The 17,250-nt window shown below is 37.3% G+C and overlaps 1 protein-coding gene across 9 annotated transcripts in view; it reads right to left on the bottom strand.

The window, feature by feature from the left end:
* The window catches only part of AHI1 (Abelson helper integration site 1), a 207,068-nt gene that overhangs the window by 111,707 nt on the left and 78,111 nt on the right, over positions 1 to 17,250 (bottom strand). For 8 of the 9 annotated variants that reach the window (XR_005022196.1, XM_036871906.1, XM_036871905.1 and 5 more), the window contains one exon: positions 6,350 to 6,467. Coding sequence is in view for 8 of the 9 variants with exons in the window: in XM_036871906.1 (XP_036727801.1) it covers positions 6,350 to 6,467 (118 nt within the window). In the remaining variant the exon portion in view is untranslated. Of the gene's footprint in view, positions 1 to 3,913; positions 4,006 to 6,349; positions 6,468 to 17,250 lie in introns of those variants that run through there. The other variant, XM_036871912.1, reaches the window with a different exon arrangement.

The following is a 17,250-nucleotide window of genomic DNA, read 5'->3' as shown; positions in this document are numbered from 1 at the left end:
ACTGCATGATTTCAAACTTAAAAAAAAATAATATAAAAAGAATCTCCCATAAAATTTCATGTTGTTTATTCTCACAGTATTTATGGATTTCAAAGTATCTCATCCTCACAATTCTAGGAAGTAGAAAATTCATCTGAAGTAGAAAGTAGAGACACTGTACTGGCAGAGAGAAACTACCCAAGATAACAGCTGGGAAGTGGCAGAATTAGAGCTCAGCCCCAACGCTTCTGGCCTTCTGACCCCAGGTTTAGTGCTTTTTTCACCAAAACACACAAGTGCTGAATTCAGAAGAGTGGTTGGTTAGCATCATTAAGCACATTTAAGGACATGTGTCTACAGATAATCAGTTAATTCTGTAGATTATCTTTGGTAGTGAATTAATTCCTTTCATCCCACACCTGAACTGAAGTCTCGGAATTCTGGAGGTTTGAAATCAGAATTCAATGAAACATTCTTTTTCAATTAATAGTTTAAAGTTCATTAAGTAATACTAACAGAAAACTCTGCCAATTCTGATAGTATGAGAAAGTCTTTGAACTCATTTTGCCTTCCTTAAAACGGAAACCCCCTTTTACCATCACCTGTGTTTGAGTTATTCTAACCTAATTTTTGCCTAAATGTTTTCTTTTTCTCCCTTTGAAATATAAGAACCATCATATTTCCAGCTTACATGTAATCTACCTTCTACAATGGGTTTATATAAGGATATCACAGAATCTCTGGTGAAATTTTGACACATAAATAATAGATTTCAGTTACATTATTTAAAAAGTTTTGCACTTCTCCAAAAAAGTTGAAACCTTAAGAAATACTGACATTGTGAAAACAATAAAACTAAAATTTGACTGGAAAAATAGCTCCTAATTTTAAGAACTGGTCAAAGGAATAAGTGTATACTTGGCAAAGACATGCAAAAGAAACGGAAAGATACAGTTTTTCAAATATCCAACATGTAGAAGCACAAAAGTTAACTTGACAGACCTCTCAACCAATACTGAAGTCATCTGAATTATTTTATGATTTTGTTTAAGTCAAATATCTTGACAGTTTAGGATATGGTAAAAACATTAATATATGTTTACATGATCTAATGGAGAGTGCAAACAAAATATGGAGAAGACGGAAGCTATTGATCGCTTTTAAAAACCAAGTCACACTCTGCCACCCCGTCAAACTCCAAGACTACAATTTAAAAAGAGGATATAGGACTTCCCTGGTGGCACAGTGGTTAAGAATCCGCCTGCCAGTGCAGGGGACACAGTTTTGTCCAGGAAGATCCCACATGCCGTGGAGCAACTAAGTCTGTGCGCCACAACTACTGAGCCTGCACTCTAGAGCCCGCGAGCCACAACTACTGATCCCACGTGCCACAACTACTGAAGCCCGCGTGCCTAGAGCCCGAGCTCTGCCACAACAGAAGCCACCTCAAAGAGAAGCCTGCGAACCGCAACGAAGAGTAGCCCCTGCTCGCCGTAACTAGAGAAAGCCTGTGCACAGCAACAAAGACCCAACGCAGCCAAAAATAAATAAATAAAAAAATTTAAAAAGAGGATATAAAGATTACATTAATAGTCATATTAATAAAAGTGAATCATTTTATTTTGCACGCCTCTACTTACCTATTAATATGAATTAAATTTAGTGCAATGCTGTGAAAAGATATACTAAGTACACAAAAATGAACGATGCTGTCCTTCAAATATAGTCATGCAAAGATGATAAGCACTTCCTCTAACTTCCACCCTCATAACTGTGATTGTTTTTATTTATTACTGAATAATCCACATGTTAAAATTTACTACTATTGATCTAATAAGGACTCTCAAGACGGTTGAATGGGATCTGGGATTCAGACCAACTATCTCAGAACAAAATTTCTCTGCAGAGAATCTCTTGATTCGACTGGCGACTAAATACCACAATTTCACTGGAACTAGGCTTTAAGAAATCTAATAACTGGTGAACACAGAATTATATTTAAAGGTCAGATAAAATGATAACTTAATTAATTCTTAGAAAATACCTTCGTGACACCTCAGTTTTAACAACTACATCTATTCCAAATAGTACTGTCCAAGTTATTACTTTGCAATATATCACACACCTCCAATGCTAGTAAGAAAAGTACATGCCCGTGGCCAGAGGGACCTCTGGGCAGAGTGGGAGGACAACGGGCCAGGAATGAAGGAGTGGCTCTAGGCATAGCCTCACTGAGGGTCCACTTCACTTCTGAACTAGTGTCCCCCTCCAGCCAAAGGCAGAGGCAGCGTGGGATGGTGAGGGTGAGAAGTACTGAGCTAGGAGCGAGGAGATCTTGCTCTAGATACAAATGCCACTAGCTATGTGAACTCTGACACGTCAGCCCTTCTGCTTCTCAGTTTCACAGTAAAGAGATTGACAGCCAAAGATATAAGGTCCTAGCAGCTCTCAAAAGAGTTTACACTCTACGATTTTAATGTTTACCCTACTTCTCAGAGGGTTTTCTTGAGGATCAAATGAAGATGTATATAAATAAATTTTGATACAAATAGAAGTTACTGTTGTTGTTTTATAGATTTTCTTCATTATACTAAGGAAGTTTGGAAACAGTTTTGAGATGCAGTACAACATGTTCACCATATGGTGAGACATTTATGAACTGTAACCTACAATTTAACCTAAAATGTTAAAATTAAAATGTCCTTTTTTCCCAGCTTTATAAAGGTATAACTGACAAATATAATCTTATAACTTTCTTTCTTACACAACTTACTCAGAAAAGGTTTATGGTTTTAATTTTAATAAAATTAGCTGATTTATTATTTTGTTCATTAAGAACCTAGAGCAAAAGCCTAATGAACAGTTCCTAAAATAAGTATCTCATAAGAGTTGTATCCAGCTCTTTTCCTCTCTAACCCATCCCTCACTAAGACACAAGCTGTATTTTTTAGAAACATATTTTATCATTTCTCTTTCATCCTCATACCTTTGGATAGCTCTATTTTATCTAGAGAATAAAATGTGAATTCCACAGTAGGGCACAGTTTGACCCCAATCTACTTTGCAACTCAGTTCTTCCTAAACACATCCATCTCACCATTTCCTCCAGCTAACCTAAGATTCAAACCACTGCCTATCCAAGTCAAGCTCGCTTCCAGTTGTTTGTTTAGTTGCCTGCCTCTAGGCTCAGCATGCCCTCCTCCAGCCCTATCTGCTGATGAGGCCGATGATAAAGACAGAGGCGAGACCTTGGAAGGTATTATAAGGACTCTGGAACTCATTCTGACCGCCACAGAAACCCATTTAAGAGTTTTAAGCAGGGAAGTAACAGGATCTAATTTATTTTTCAGAGAACCATGTTGTCTGCTGTGGGGAGAATAAGCTAAGGGACAGGAGTAAAAGCAGAGACGTGGCGGGAGAAGAGGGATTCCCGAATGGCTTCTGGTTCAACCTAAATGACTGGGTACATATGCCGGAGCGCTGGGTGGGAAGACCTGGTATGGGGCAGAAGTGGAAGTGGAGGAACGGTTTGGGGGCAAGAGTTCTGTGTGGACATGTAAAGTATGAGAAGTCGCTCAGCTGCTTTATCCCTCTATATTTCAGTGACACTTTGTTTATGCTGTGATTTTAGAATTTATCACACTCTGACAAAATTTGTTGCGTGCTCATTTGTCTTCCCAACCCGACTAAGTTCCTTGAGAGCAGAGGCTGCCATATTTAGTCCATACCCTTAAGAAAGGGACTTAAACAAAGTAGCCACTTAAAATGATTTTAGAATGAATGAAGATAGTATTCTAGAAACTCTGAAGAATACAAACCAAGGAAGAAAGAAAGTCTTACTTTTCTAGCAGTCTCCATTACCCAGAACTCACCTTGAATAAGGTCAATAGAAGTCACAGCAGACCGTAAACGCACTTCTGGGTCTTGTCTTCCGGCATATAAACTCACTTACGTATAATATATATCAAATCAACTCCTCCTCTTAAGCCTCTTGCATGAAAGCCAGTGGGCCCATATTGACTAGTTCTGTGTAAATAGTCTTTCATTATACTGTACAAAGCCAAAAGCTGATAGCTTTTCAGTAAGATTCTTATTTTTAAACATCCTATCTACATTGTTTCCATAGTCTTTCATTTCAGATTCTAATAGATTATTTGTACAGTCAAGAACACTTAACTATTTATCCCCTTTTAAAACTGGTTTGAATATTGAATAGACTCACAGAATTTTTAAGACAGAAACTCACCAAATCCAGAGCCCTCATTTACCTGCAGGGATGAGAAAACTGAGGCCTGAAGAAATTACTAAAGATTCTATAGTCATTCAGAAGTGAAGTAAGGTGTAGAAACTAGTTCACCTGTTTCCTAGTGCAGGATTTTTTTCCACAAAGATTGGCTTCTTAATGAATAAGATGGATTTGGCCGTTTTGCAAAGGACTACATAGTCTGCTTTTGTAACTTTTCTATACAGCAATATCTCAATAAATTTTATAGGAAGGATATGCCTTAAAATGAGGTCAGGCATATTAATAACTAAAAATCAAGCAAAGCATTCTTACCACGAATTACATGGCTTAATGGTAATGCTCCTGGGATAGTGCACACACCAAGGGACATGCATGATTTAAAAGGCCCACTCAAGGCCTATATGGCCACGGAAAGCTGAAGGTAAATGGAGCCAATCCTACGTATAATTGTGAAGTTTGCAAGGCTTGCCTTTATCATATTGGGCTTTCCTTTTATTCTTTATCTTTAGTCTTTATCTGTCACAGTGGTAATCGCTCTTCCATTTCAAAGGCCTTCCTATCTATCCTCTCTGCTCTTTCCGTTTACAGAAAAAGAATTTTATATCTATTATCTACACCTTGTTGGTTGATAAACTTAAGACACTACTTGAATGAACTTTAATCAATCTGCTAACTCAATCAGACATTTATGTTCTATCCCCTTAATCCTGAAATGTGGAAGGAAAGATTTGTTCCTGGAAGAATTTTAGACCTCAGCAGAAAGATAGGGATCAAGTGGTGGAGACAGGTTCCCTCCCTCCTAGTCATTAAAATGATGTGGTCTGAAGGCAAACCACGTTATCGAGTTAGGGTGCAGAGAATGTGTCTACAGGAGCAGCCACGGTGTGCCCCCCACTGTACACAAGAACAAACAAAGCTATTGCTCTAACTTCTAGCGGTATCTGAAACACTAGAAATTTAAAATTTCTAAGGTCTGGGATAATTGTTAATTATTATAGTGATTTAAAATTAGAACTCAAAGTATTTTCAAAGCTAATGTACACACTCACCCTGTTTACAATATGTTACACTCATATAGTATCTTATGCTTATAGAGTGCTTTCATATGTGCTTCGTGATTTGAACTTCAACAATATATAATGCAAACATCATTTCTAGTTTTAAAATGAAGATTCTAACATTTGCAGGTAATAAGGATAATAAAAGGCACAGCCAGACTGAACATAAGAGTTCCTGAACCAAGTATTTTCCCACTGTAATACGTAACTCAGCGATATTAAAATGTAGCAATATTAAAATAACTTGCATATATAAACTCCAAATACCTTCAAAGTAGAAAAGTAATATTGTTCCTAAATTTCTAAATAAAGTATGTTGATCTTTTCAAGCTCAAGTTTCTTCTTCTTTTTATAACTCTCTGTCAAAGACAACTGTTTTGTTATTCTCAGCTGTCTCATCTTTCTAAAAGACTTCAATAGCAGAAAAAATACCATAAAAAACCTAAAGCTAATGAATAGAAATAGTCATCTTTCAATACCAAAAATACACATTTCTCACTTAGATGCTTTTTCTTCGATATCCTCTGAAAATCTTATTCAAATTAATTTAAAACATTAGCCTAAAAATTTGCAATTGTATAGTTCATTTCAACTCTGTGATTGATATACATTTTAATAACTAGCTTCTTTGCATATTTTCTTAATTTTCTAATTTTGAAGAAACACGATAGTACTGGCAGGATGTATTCTGTTTCTGCCAAAATGCATTTTATCTGGGCTTTCCTTGAAATGAATTACAAAATGTGATTATCCATAAACTATGGTTCCTTTACCCAAGAGACTCAGATTTCATATCATAAATGTTTAAAACTCACACATTTTGCTACCTTTAAATTATTATCTGCTCAATAGAACAGAGGTTGGGAGTGTCTACTGTTAAAGTTACCAAATTCAAATTTGCTTTTGAAATAATTTAGAAAGAAAAAATGCTGGAATGTAATTCATCAGGTGTGAAAACTGACCATTACAATGCTATGAGCCATATTTCTGAAGTGAAATAAATGATATCCATTAAAAAATAGAACCTGAACATTTAAAGAACAGTCAGAGTAAGAAAGGGGCTCACCAGTTTGAGAGAAACCAAACTGACGCAGAATCTGATGAGCGTCCAGCATGTTGGATTGTTTTGACTTCGATTGTTGTGCAGAGGCTGATGTTGAAGTAAATGAGAGATTTTTGTTAACCTGTAATAGGAAAGGCAAATCAGAAACGAAAGCGTAATTTCCTGGGTTACTGATGCAAAAACGGGATGAGAAATAGTTGCTTACGATGCAAACCAGGACACGTGTCAAAAGGAGTGGTAATGATTTATATGCTTAGTTTTTAAGAGTTTACAAAACTTTAAAGTTTTTACAGAATAGTTTTTATCAAAGAAGGAATACAGTGGTAGTGAAAGCGTAACTATATGAAAGTCAATCTGCCTTACTTTGAAAACAAGTTTGCTTATCATGGAATTGACTTTATTAGTAACTCAGAGTGGTCTTAAAAGTTATGCCAAAAAAAATGTGAAAAATAAAAGTGACTCCTTGACTGCTTTCAATTAAGAAAGGGTTAAAATGTTTCACACCCACATTTCTTTAGCATTTTTGAAATAGCAGGTACTTCCTTTTCAGAGACTGCACAGAAAACACCTGTAATATTCATGTTTATATACATCATGGTGACATAGATAACACAGCTGCAACCTAACTTGCCAAGTGAAATAGTTTCCACTGCATCAAAAAATCTCATTCTTAAGACAATGTCAAAGAACAACTAAAATAATGAACAAGCAAAATTTCTGTAAGTAAATACAGTGTTCTACAACACAAAAATCCTATTATAGTTGTCTGAGTACAATGGTTTCACAGAAATGAAATGCATAACAAGTGCAACATTATAACTACAGCTACTGTAGAAAAATACATGTCACAAAAAAAGTTTTAAATGTTTAGTAAATTAGTAAATTCATTTTGTAACTCAACCAATTTCAGCAGTGATCTAGCCACTCATTATTAATAAATCATTCATTTATCTTATTATTTTTATCACTTTCAGAAAGCACGATAAAATGTGATCTAATTTTGAAAAAATTTGAAAGTTTCAAAAGTAATCTGTGAATTAACAAACTGTTAAATGATAGTTTATGGTATGTAAATATTAGTAGATGAAAATAGCTCCTTTCTCTCTCTTTTTTTGAAATAATCAAAACTACACGGAGGACTTCTACTGTATTACTATTTAAAAATTCCCTTTTGATGTTCTGTATACAATAGTACTGGGTTGTGGTTACATGCCCTTTATCTGACTCATTATTTACATAATGTTTGTAAATGCTTCCCTTCTTTCAAACAGTGATAGTAAATGGTATATCTTAGATTAAGTTTTTCTCTTGAAGGAAAGATAATTTGGTGAAAAAGTCAATTAAGACCAGATGATAATATAGTTCTAAGGTTCCTAAACTGTTGTGGTATCATCTTATAAAAAATAAAAATATTTTTCAAAGTAGTTAGATGGGGTCAAATACTACATCAATGCTAAGAAAAATTATCCAGCTAGAAAAATTCTGTAAGGAGCCATTATTAAACACTGACCAAAATTAAAGTTGACTATATTGATACAACAGCTAAAGTAACAATGCAATCACCTAACATCATTGAACTTCATTTTCCATCTTTAAATGGAAATAATAAAAATAGTACATATGCTTCAAAGGAAATGTGCCTGAAGAGCAGTAACAATGAACTGGTATTATAAAGTGCTATTCACACAGGTTAACCATAAAGCACTAAATAACATATTAAATATGAAATAGATTAAACAAAGTACGTTGGTAAAGGGAACCTAAAGTGTTATACAAATCAAGTGCTATATAAATATTAGTTATCATTAACAGCACTATAAGTAAGGGTAATTAAAAATATGTAATACAGTAAGAAGATGCAGTAAATTTTTCAGAATGCTATGCTTTTAAATGGAAGTACTATATACAAAATGACATATTTATCACTTAACTATTTAATCCACTTCTCTTTTTAGAATCATTTTTCAGTTTTACTTCTGTGTTCTTAAAATTTTTTATCCTACGTGTCAAACAAAGCATTTTGAAATCTGGTGCAAAAGAACAGGTGTATGCTAGACACCACATACACACACACACACACACACACACACACACACACAATCTGCCTTAATTTACTTGTGTTAAAACAGAAATGGGTACCAAGAAAGCTAGAAGAGGATACTTAAATGCCTCCACTCAAACAGAAAGACTTGTCACTCTTTTTAAGTAAAATGCTGTTAAAAAACCCCAACTATAATCTACGATTACATGTTTTTCCGAAGCATTTTTATAATTTGCTCTTTCTTGACACATTTCTTAGAGACTATTCGAATGTCCATGAAGTGATGAGTGGTAACCTAACAGAGCAGATAAGTCAGTTTCTAAGGCTGGGATAATTGTTAATTATTATACTGATTTGAAATTAGAACTCCAAGTATTTTCAAAGCTAGCTTACACATATTCACTACTTCATTTAAAGGAAGAAAAATAATAACAACCATTAAATACAGTGAAGCAATATCTATTTTTGAAATATATGCTGTGGAAAAGAATTGCTTAATAATTTTACAACAACAGAAAGGTTGGCTAAGATAGTCTACCCTACAACAATCTATCCTCTTTTTACAACACACTTTTCTGCTTGCTTCATGCAAAAACCACAGTCTGCCAAAGTCAGTTTAATACCTCCATACTGTGTAAAAAGAAAAGCATAAAAATTTAATGAAATTCATAATAGAGAAAAAGAAAAAAAAACACCTAGAACTGCCAAGTTAATCACAAAACTGTTTTGCCTACTCTTTCTGGGTATAAACAGTTTTGTGTAAAATATGCAAATACTAATTCTCTAGGAGGGGGTTAATTTTCATGTTAAAAAAGTCATTGCTCTAACCTAAAATTGAATGCACAAAACTAAACAGGCCAGCAATAGTTTACCTTTTAGTGACTAAATTGTAAAACCACTGGGAGATATATAACACTGATTTCCATATACACTTACAAGTCTAATCATTTCAGCTGACTTTATATGCTATATTCACCTGAAGAATTGTTTTTAAAGTTTCAACTTGTCAAGACACTTCAAATGGTTTTAAATGATAACGGAAAAGATATTAATACTGTCTATATGCTTATGTTAACAAATTTGTCCTACATCCTCCAGACAACTGTCTATTTTTTGAACTAAATTTGAACAACAATGCAGATAATACTTTAATTTGAAGACAGTTCAAAAACCTAGACAGTATGTAGGAAATGTTTTGCTGCAAGTTATATGTGTGTTGTAAAAATTAAAATCCCAATATTACAAAACAAGTTAAACAGAAAACTTGAGCCAAAGTGAGATTCAAGTTATCTGAAGTAGGTCTCTTAACATCTCATAATATAAGTTCTAAAAGCAGCTTACATTTCTGTGATACCTTGGTTAGTAAAACCTAAGAAATGAGTTAGCTATGGTGTCATAAAGAGAAATACAACATGATCTCTAGGCCCCAGATATTTTCCTTGCAAGGTGGGACAGTGAAGTGAGGGATTAGAAAGAAACACTGTTACTATTAAAGAGAAATTTTTACAGTGAGGTAATGTGCTAGAAAATCTCCCCCCAAATCAGTTCACCAATACTGTATTAACTAAACTAGAATTCTAATTGGGATCAGTCATAACAAAGTTTTATTTTGTAATATTTAATCAAGATTTTTTGAGCCCTTGATACATACAGCAAGGACTGGTGGTTCAAAGATTACTCATATATTCCTCTGTGAGAAGCTCAAAATTAAGATCTAGTCCTGGTTCAAACCACTTATCCAGCAGTAATATGCCTTAGGGAAAGCCAATCTACTTCGATGCATCTTGCAATGACAAACCTTTACCTCCTTTCTCTCCTAGTGTATTTCCTTACTCCAGAGAGAAAATTTGGTGCTGGACCCCCCGAAATCCTCACTTCTAAGAACATACCTCTTGCACCTACCTTTCTGTTTCTCCTAGTGTCAGAGAAAGAGGTACCCTTCCATTCAAGATTAATCCCTCCAGCTGTCCCCTTGGGGATATCCTTAAAACTCTTGCAAATTCTACTTCCAAATTCTCTACTGGCTGTTTGTCTAAAGGCTATAAGCATAAATCTTTCTACTTTAGTACAAAAATAGAAAACAAATTCTCACTGTGATTCCATAATTTCCTTATGCTTCACTGAAAGTTAAATTTCTTGAAAAATAGCACATAACTGCTATCCATATACCTCAACCATTCACTTTCAAGCAGCTACAACAAAGCTTTTATCCAGCAGAACACTAAAACTGAAGTTAAAGTCATCGTGGACTTCAAATGATCAAATTTGGCGGATTCATTTAGGCCTCTGAGATACCTGACATCGTCAATAACTCTCCTGTTTCTGGGAAACCATTTTTCTGTTGGCGATCCTGCCACTGCCTATCAGTGTTGTTTGCTAGACCCACTGGGCCCTCTTCTTCCCTCACAACACATGGTTATCCCGGGCAGTGATGTTTGTTTTCATTGCTTCATCTGCCTTTTATGCTGATGGTTCTTCAATATATTGGGTTGGCCAAAAAGTTCGTTCGGGTTTTTCCGCACGATCTAATGGAAAAACGCGAACTTTTGGCCAACCCAATAAAACTATTCTGATCGGTAAGTTCAAAACCAAACTAAACTTTCCCCTGCTGTTCACTTCCTCAGGGAAAGATATCACCATCCCCCCAGCTGCCCCAGCCAGACAGATGGGCATCACCTTGGACTGCTTCCTCACGCTTCACACAGAGCCACTCATTAAGTCAATCAGGTGCTCTGGCATCTGATCCCACTCCTTCTCCACAGTTAGTGTTACTGCTGCAATAGTCTCCTGATTTGTTTTCCTATCTCTTGTCTCTTCTCTAATTCTTCTTCTATACTGCTACCAGGATGATTTTTCTAAAATGCTAATTTTATTGAGCAACACTTCTGTTTAAAACCCATCATCAACTGTTCCACTGGATAAAATCCATACTTTTCAGTATGGCATACAAAGCTTTCTATATTATAACAACTACCTAGCTTTCCCACCTTACTGCTCCATCTCCTATGTTCCAGCTACAACAAATTGCATACAGCTCCCCAGACATGCCAGGTTGTTGCATGTCTCTTGTGACTTAGTTCATGCTGTTCCTGTTTCCTGGAACGGGCTTCCTTCCTGGCTCCATCTTCCTTGCGGATACCAACTCCATCTCCAAGCTTTCACTCAAGTATTATATCATGTACGAAAAGCCTTTCAGACTCCCCCAGTAGAACTTACCTCCCCCTTCTTTGTCTCTTCACTATCCCCACATCTTCTAGTACTATGGCACTGGTAACACTTTAGTACGATTACTTATATTGTTAGTTAGCCATCAGACTGTAGTCTTCTTGAGGGTAAGGAACAGGTTTCGTCTACCTTTCTTTAGTAAGTGGCTGGTATAGCACTAATAAGAACTACACAGAAGTCAAATGCATTAATACATATGAAAACAGTGCATGTTTTAAAACCTTACCCAAATTTAAGGTGGTATTTGTATTCAAGACTTCTCAAATGTAAGTAACTTTCTGATGATAAGAATTACAGAATAATGGGCTTAAAAGTAAGAAACTCATTAATTTACATGGTTTAATACTCATTTTTTTTTCTTTTTTTTTTTTTTTTTTTCTTTTTTTTTTTTCAAACCCTTGTGTCGAGGGCTGACTTTCAATAGATCTCAGCAAGGGAGCTGCTCTGCTACGTACGAAACCCCGATAATACTCATATTTAAATCTAGAAACAGGAGTGTGAAATAATAGAAAAGAATATACACATATAGGTCTCTGCCCCCAGTTCCTGGCACAGAACTCCTAAAACCCTTGTAATTTCCTAAGTGATAAGAGCACTAGGAGCATCTTTTGTTCTTATATTTTATCTTTGACTCTGGTTCCTGAAGCTAAGCTCCAAAATCTCTTGGAATTTCCTAGGTGATAGGAATGTCTTTTGTTCTAGGGAAGTGGCTCTTGGTGGGCTTCTAGATGGGACTGATCACCAGGAAGACCAAGAAATGATTAGAAGCTTAGAATTTTCAGGCCCACTCTCCATTTTCCAGGGAGGAGAGAGGGGCTGGAAATGGAGTTAATAACTGACCATGCCTACCTGAAGTCACCATAAAAATCCCGACAATATGGGGTTCGAAGAGCTTCCAGGATGGGGCGCACAGGGAGGTGCTGGGAGAATGTCACACCCAGAGAGAGGGTAAGGAAGGTCCACGCCCCTTCCCACATGCCTTGCTCTATGCATTTCTTCCACCTGGATGTTCATCCTTTATCATATCATTTTATAATAACCTGATAGATAGCAAGTAAACTGTTTTCTTGAGTCCTGTGAGCTGCTTCAGCAAATCAATCAAACCCAAGGAGGGGGTGGGTGGAATCTCGATTTACAGCTGATTGGTCAGAAGCATAAGTAACCTGGACTCACAACTGGCGCCTGAAGCGGGGTGAGGGGGGCAGGCTTGTGCGACTGAGCCTTTAATTTGTAGGATTTGATGCTATCTTCAGGTAGACAGTGTCAGAATTAAGTTGCAGTTCACCCAGCTGGTGTCTCAGAACTGCCTGATGAGGGAAACCCCGCCACCTCTGGTGTCAGAAATGTCGGAGTGCGGTAGGAGTGTGAGAGTGAGGGAGACAGGAGGAAAACTGGTTTTTCCTAAAACAAGGGTTCTTCCTGTTTTCTAAGATATCCAGTAACAAAAGTCCATAATTTCTTCCCGTGGCCTATTGTAGCTAGTACTACTCCTACAGCCAAGCCAGTCTTCCAAATACTGTCAAAATACTTTTTTTTTAAGGAGTTTTAAAAACTTATTTTCTTTGGAGTCTCTATTTTTTTAAACCTTTTTTTTTTTTTTTTTTTTAATATTTATTTATTTATTTATTTATGGCTGCGTTGGGTCTTCGCTTCTGTGCGAGGGCTTTCTCTAGTTGCGGCAAGCGGGGACCACTCCTCATCGCAGTGCGCGGGCCTCTCACTATCGCGGCCTCTCTTGTTGCGGAGCACAGGCTCCAGACGCGCAGGCTCAGTAATTGTGGCTCACGGTCCCAGCCGCTCCGCGGCATGTGGGATCCTCCCAGACCAGGGCTCGAACCCGTGTCCCCTGCATTGGCAGGCAGATTCTCAACCACTGCGCCACCAGGGAAGCCCGACTGCGCCACCAGGGAAGCCCACTGCGCCACCAGGGAAGCCCTAAACCTTTTTATTTTTCAGTGAATAATATGTTCCAAGATAGTTTAAACTATAATACAGATCATTACTTCACCGTTACAGCATTCTTCAATAAACTTTAGCTTGGTTACATTTATATTCATTTAGGGTAGATGATATAAATAATTGGAAAAAAAAAGATAAAGTCCCCTGGCTTCCAGAAGCTTACAGAGGCATGTGGAAATTCAGACGTGTAAAGATTAGAGGTGGAAGCAATACCATGTAAAATTTAAAAAGAAGGAAAGATGGAAGGGAGAGAGGGGAGGAAGGGGAGGGAGAGGGAAAAAATAAAAGTGTTGTTCCTCCCTGAGGGAATTCATAATTTAATTCTGGAAAAGACAGGCAAAATTAATTACAACTTAAGGCAGAATAAGCCCAATTATATAACATGCCAGGTGTGAATAAATATGTCTGAGAACATGAGAAAAACAGACTAATTCCATTTGTGAGGAATCATACAAAGCTTAATGGAAATAGACTCATACCATTTCTGGTATGCTTCAGTCCACTCCTAAACAAAGGAAAGTTCAAGGAAGTTTGTAAATTATATATTTATGTGTAAGTAGTCCAGGGCTACTGCAATTCAGAGCAATGTAACAGACTTCTAATACCAATTACTATCTCAGAAGTAATCAGATGAGAACTCTTTCATCTTCCCATCATCAAATCTGTATCTGAGCATCTCCCCATACTTTCTACCTATTTGCCTATCAGAAAGGATGAAAACGCCCTTCTCTTAAGGCTAGTTTCTCCACTGGTATTCAGGATTACATCCCCTTTCACATTTTCTAGGACTTGAGTCCAGCAATTACCACCTCCATGGGACATTATCAACTTCTCCATCACCATTGAATTATTCCCATCAGCAAATAAATATGCTTTAATACTGTCCATCTAATGTTCCCCTCCAGTTGCTGTTTCTCTGCTCCCCAGTTAAAATGTCTTAAGAGAATGGCCTACACAGTCTCTGCTTTATATTCTCCCATTCTGTCTTCAACTCACTTCAACCGTGCTTTTGTCTCAGCCACTTACTGAAACAGCACTCATGTAGGTAACCAAAGGACACCACCACGCCAAATTTCTGTCCTCATTTTACTCTTTCTCTCAGTAGCATGTGACTGTTTATCACTCCTCTTTCTTAAAATACTTCCTCTGGGATTTTCTGACATACCCCCTCCTGGACCAGGGCCTCAGGTATTTAGCTATAATCTCTCCCCACGTGATCTTACCAAATCTGACAGTTTAGAACAAAAAGGACATTAGCACTGACTTCTCCCCTGAGCTTAAGACTCATATATCCAATTGCCTACTTCTCAGCTATAGTCATATTGAAAACTCCACTCCAGTATTCCTCACCTCATTAAAAAGCACTGCTACCATCTACACAGCTGCTGAAAGCAGCAACATAAAAGTTATTTCTAATTTCTTTCTCTTATACCACATCTAATCCATCACCAAGTTTTGTTGAATCTACTTCCAAAATATATCCCAAATCTGTCCACTGCTTCCATTTCCATTATTACCAATGTTAATAAGCTAATTAATCAAGGGGACCATTAGACTGAGGTGGCTCTAATGCCAGGGTAGCCTATGACCACAAAATCTAAGCCTGTAAATACTTCAAGGTTGCAAAATTGAAACCTAAGGACAACTAATCACAACAGCCAACTAGGCTTTAAACTATAGCCAATCAATAATTTCATTGTTTTTGCCTGCCTTTTCTCTATAGAAGTCTTTCCCCAGCTCCTGTTGGTGAAATGCTTCTAATGATTTCTGGCTTGGCCCTGCCCAATTCGAATCATTTTTTGCTCCAAAAGATCCTCTTAAAATGTTTAATATGCCTCAGTTTATCTTTTAATACCATCCTAGTCCACGCCACAATCTCCTCTTTCTTGAACTGAGACCCTTACTCTCCTTTTAAAATCTATTCTCACATTCTCTCTAGCTTAACATCTTAATCACTTGTTTCTCTAATTAAATCAACACCCTAAACTCCTTACAGAAGGATAGCAGAATATGCCACCCCAAAATATGCCTCTTTGGCATAAGGATTACTTTGAGAAACTTCAGACACAGGAGTTCTGAAAACAGAGTGGAAGTTACCCTTTTGTAAGGGAAATATACTGGGTTGGCCAAAAAGTTCGTTCGGGGGACTTCCCTGGTGGTGCAGTGGTTAAGAATCCGCCTGCCAATGCAGGGGACACGGGTTCAATCCCTGGTCTGGGAAGATCCCACATGCCACGGAGCAACTAAGCCCGTGTGCCACAACTACTGAGGCTGTGCTCTAGAGCCCGTGAGCCACAACTACTGAGCCCGAATGCCACAACTACTGAAGCCCGCACACCTAGAGCCCGTGCTCCGCAGCAAGAGAAGCCACTGCAATGTGAAGTCCGCGTACCGCAACGAAGAGTAGCCCCCACTCGACACAACTAGAGAAAGCCTGCGCACAGCAACAAAGACCCAACGCAGCCAAAAATAAATAAATAAATTTTTAAAAGTTAGTTGTGTTTAAAAAAAAAAAAAGGTTCACTGGCCTTTCTCAAAAAAAAGAAAAGTTTGTTCGGGTTTTTCCTAAGATGTTACGGAAAAAATCCGAACGAACTTTTTGACCAACCCAATACATTAGAAAGGGGATCTATTATACCAGGAAAACAGCTATCATCAGGGACAACTTTTTCACCTGAGAGACTTATCTGCATGGCAGGGTAACCTTGTCTACTAACCAGTTCCTCTTCTCACCTTCCCTTGAATTGCCTTCTGCCTCTGAAGCCCCAGATCTCTCTATCCCTTTTCTAGGCTCAGGATGGTATATAAGCCTCAGTTACCTGGCAGCCTTTGGAATATCATAACTTTGTGGAGCTCATGTATGCATGTAATTAAAATTGTATTTTTTCTCCTGGTAATCTGTCTATGCCAATTTAACCCTTAGACCAGCCACAGAAACTAGAAGGGTGGAAGGTAAAATTTTTCCTCCCCTACATTACCATGCTTACAAGGCCCTTTAAAAGGCATGCCTGATCTCCTGATTTTCTCTCCAACTTGTCAGGAAACATTGTTCCTCCTTGCTTGCTCACTATCCCGCTTAAGCTTAGTGGTGTTCTTTCTGCTCCTCCAGCATGCCAGTTTTATTCCTGGATGAGGACTTTTGCAGGACAGGACTAGCTCCTTGTCAAGTATTTCTCTCAGAGAGGCCTTCCATGATCATCCTTTAGAGTATAACTTCCCCCAGTCATTCTTTGTCCCATGGGCCTATTTTATTTTCTTCACATCACTTCTTACTGAAATCATCTTATTTCCTTTTTTGTTATTTGTCTCCCTACAATAGAATGTTCTTATTCACTGTTGTATTCTCCATGTGCGCACATGGTCTCTCTCTCTCTCTCACACACACGCACACACACACATACGCACACACACTTGGTATGCATTCAATAAATATTTGTTTAAAGACTGTTAATGGAAAAAAAAGGAATAAATCTTCAACAATATAAAAATCTAGATGGGATTTAGGGAAGAAAAAACTTAGGTACCTGGTAAAAATTTATTATCCTGGATGTAATAGATGAGAAATGACATAAATATATTCTGCTTTTAAGAGTAAAGTCTTTTGACAACAGTGTAAAGACCATTCAATGGGGAAAGAATACTCTTTTCAATAAATGGTGCTGGGACAACTAGACAGCCA

This window comes from Balaenoptera musculus, chromosome 12 (assembly GCF_009873245.2).
Source record: "Balaenoptera musculus isolate JJ_BM4_2016_0621 chromosome 12, mBalMus1.pri.v3, whole genome shotgun sequence".
In the NCBI taxonomy this organism is placed as follows: domain Eukaryota; kingdom Metazoa; phylum Chordata; class Mammalia; order Artiodactyla; family Balaenopteridae; genus Balaenoptera; species Balaenoptera musculus.
Note: the sequence above shows the minus strand (reverse complement) of the source record. Positions and strands in the feature narration are given on the sequence as shown.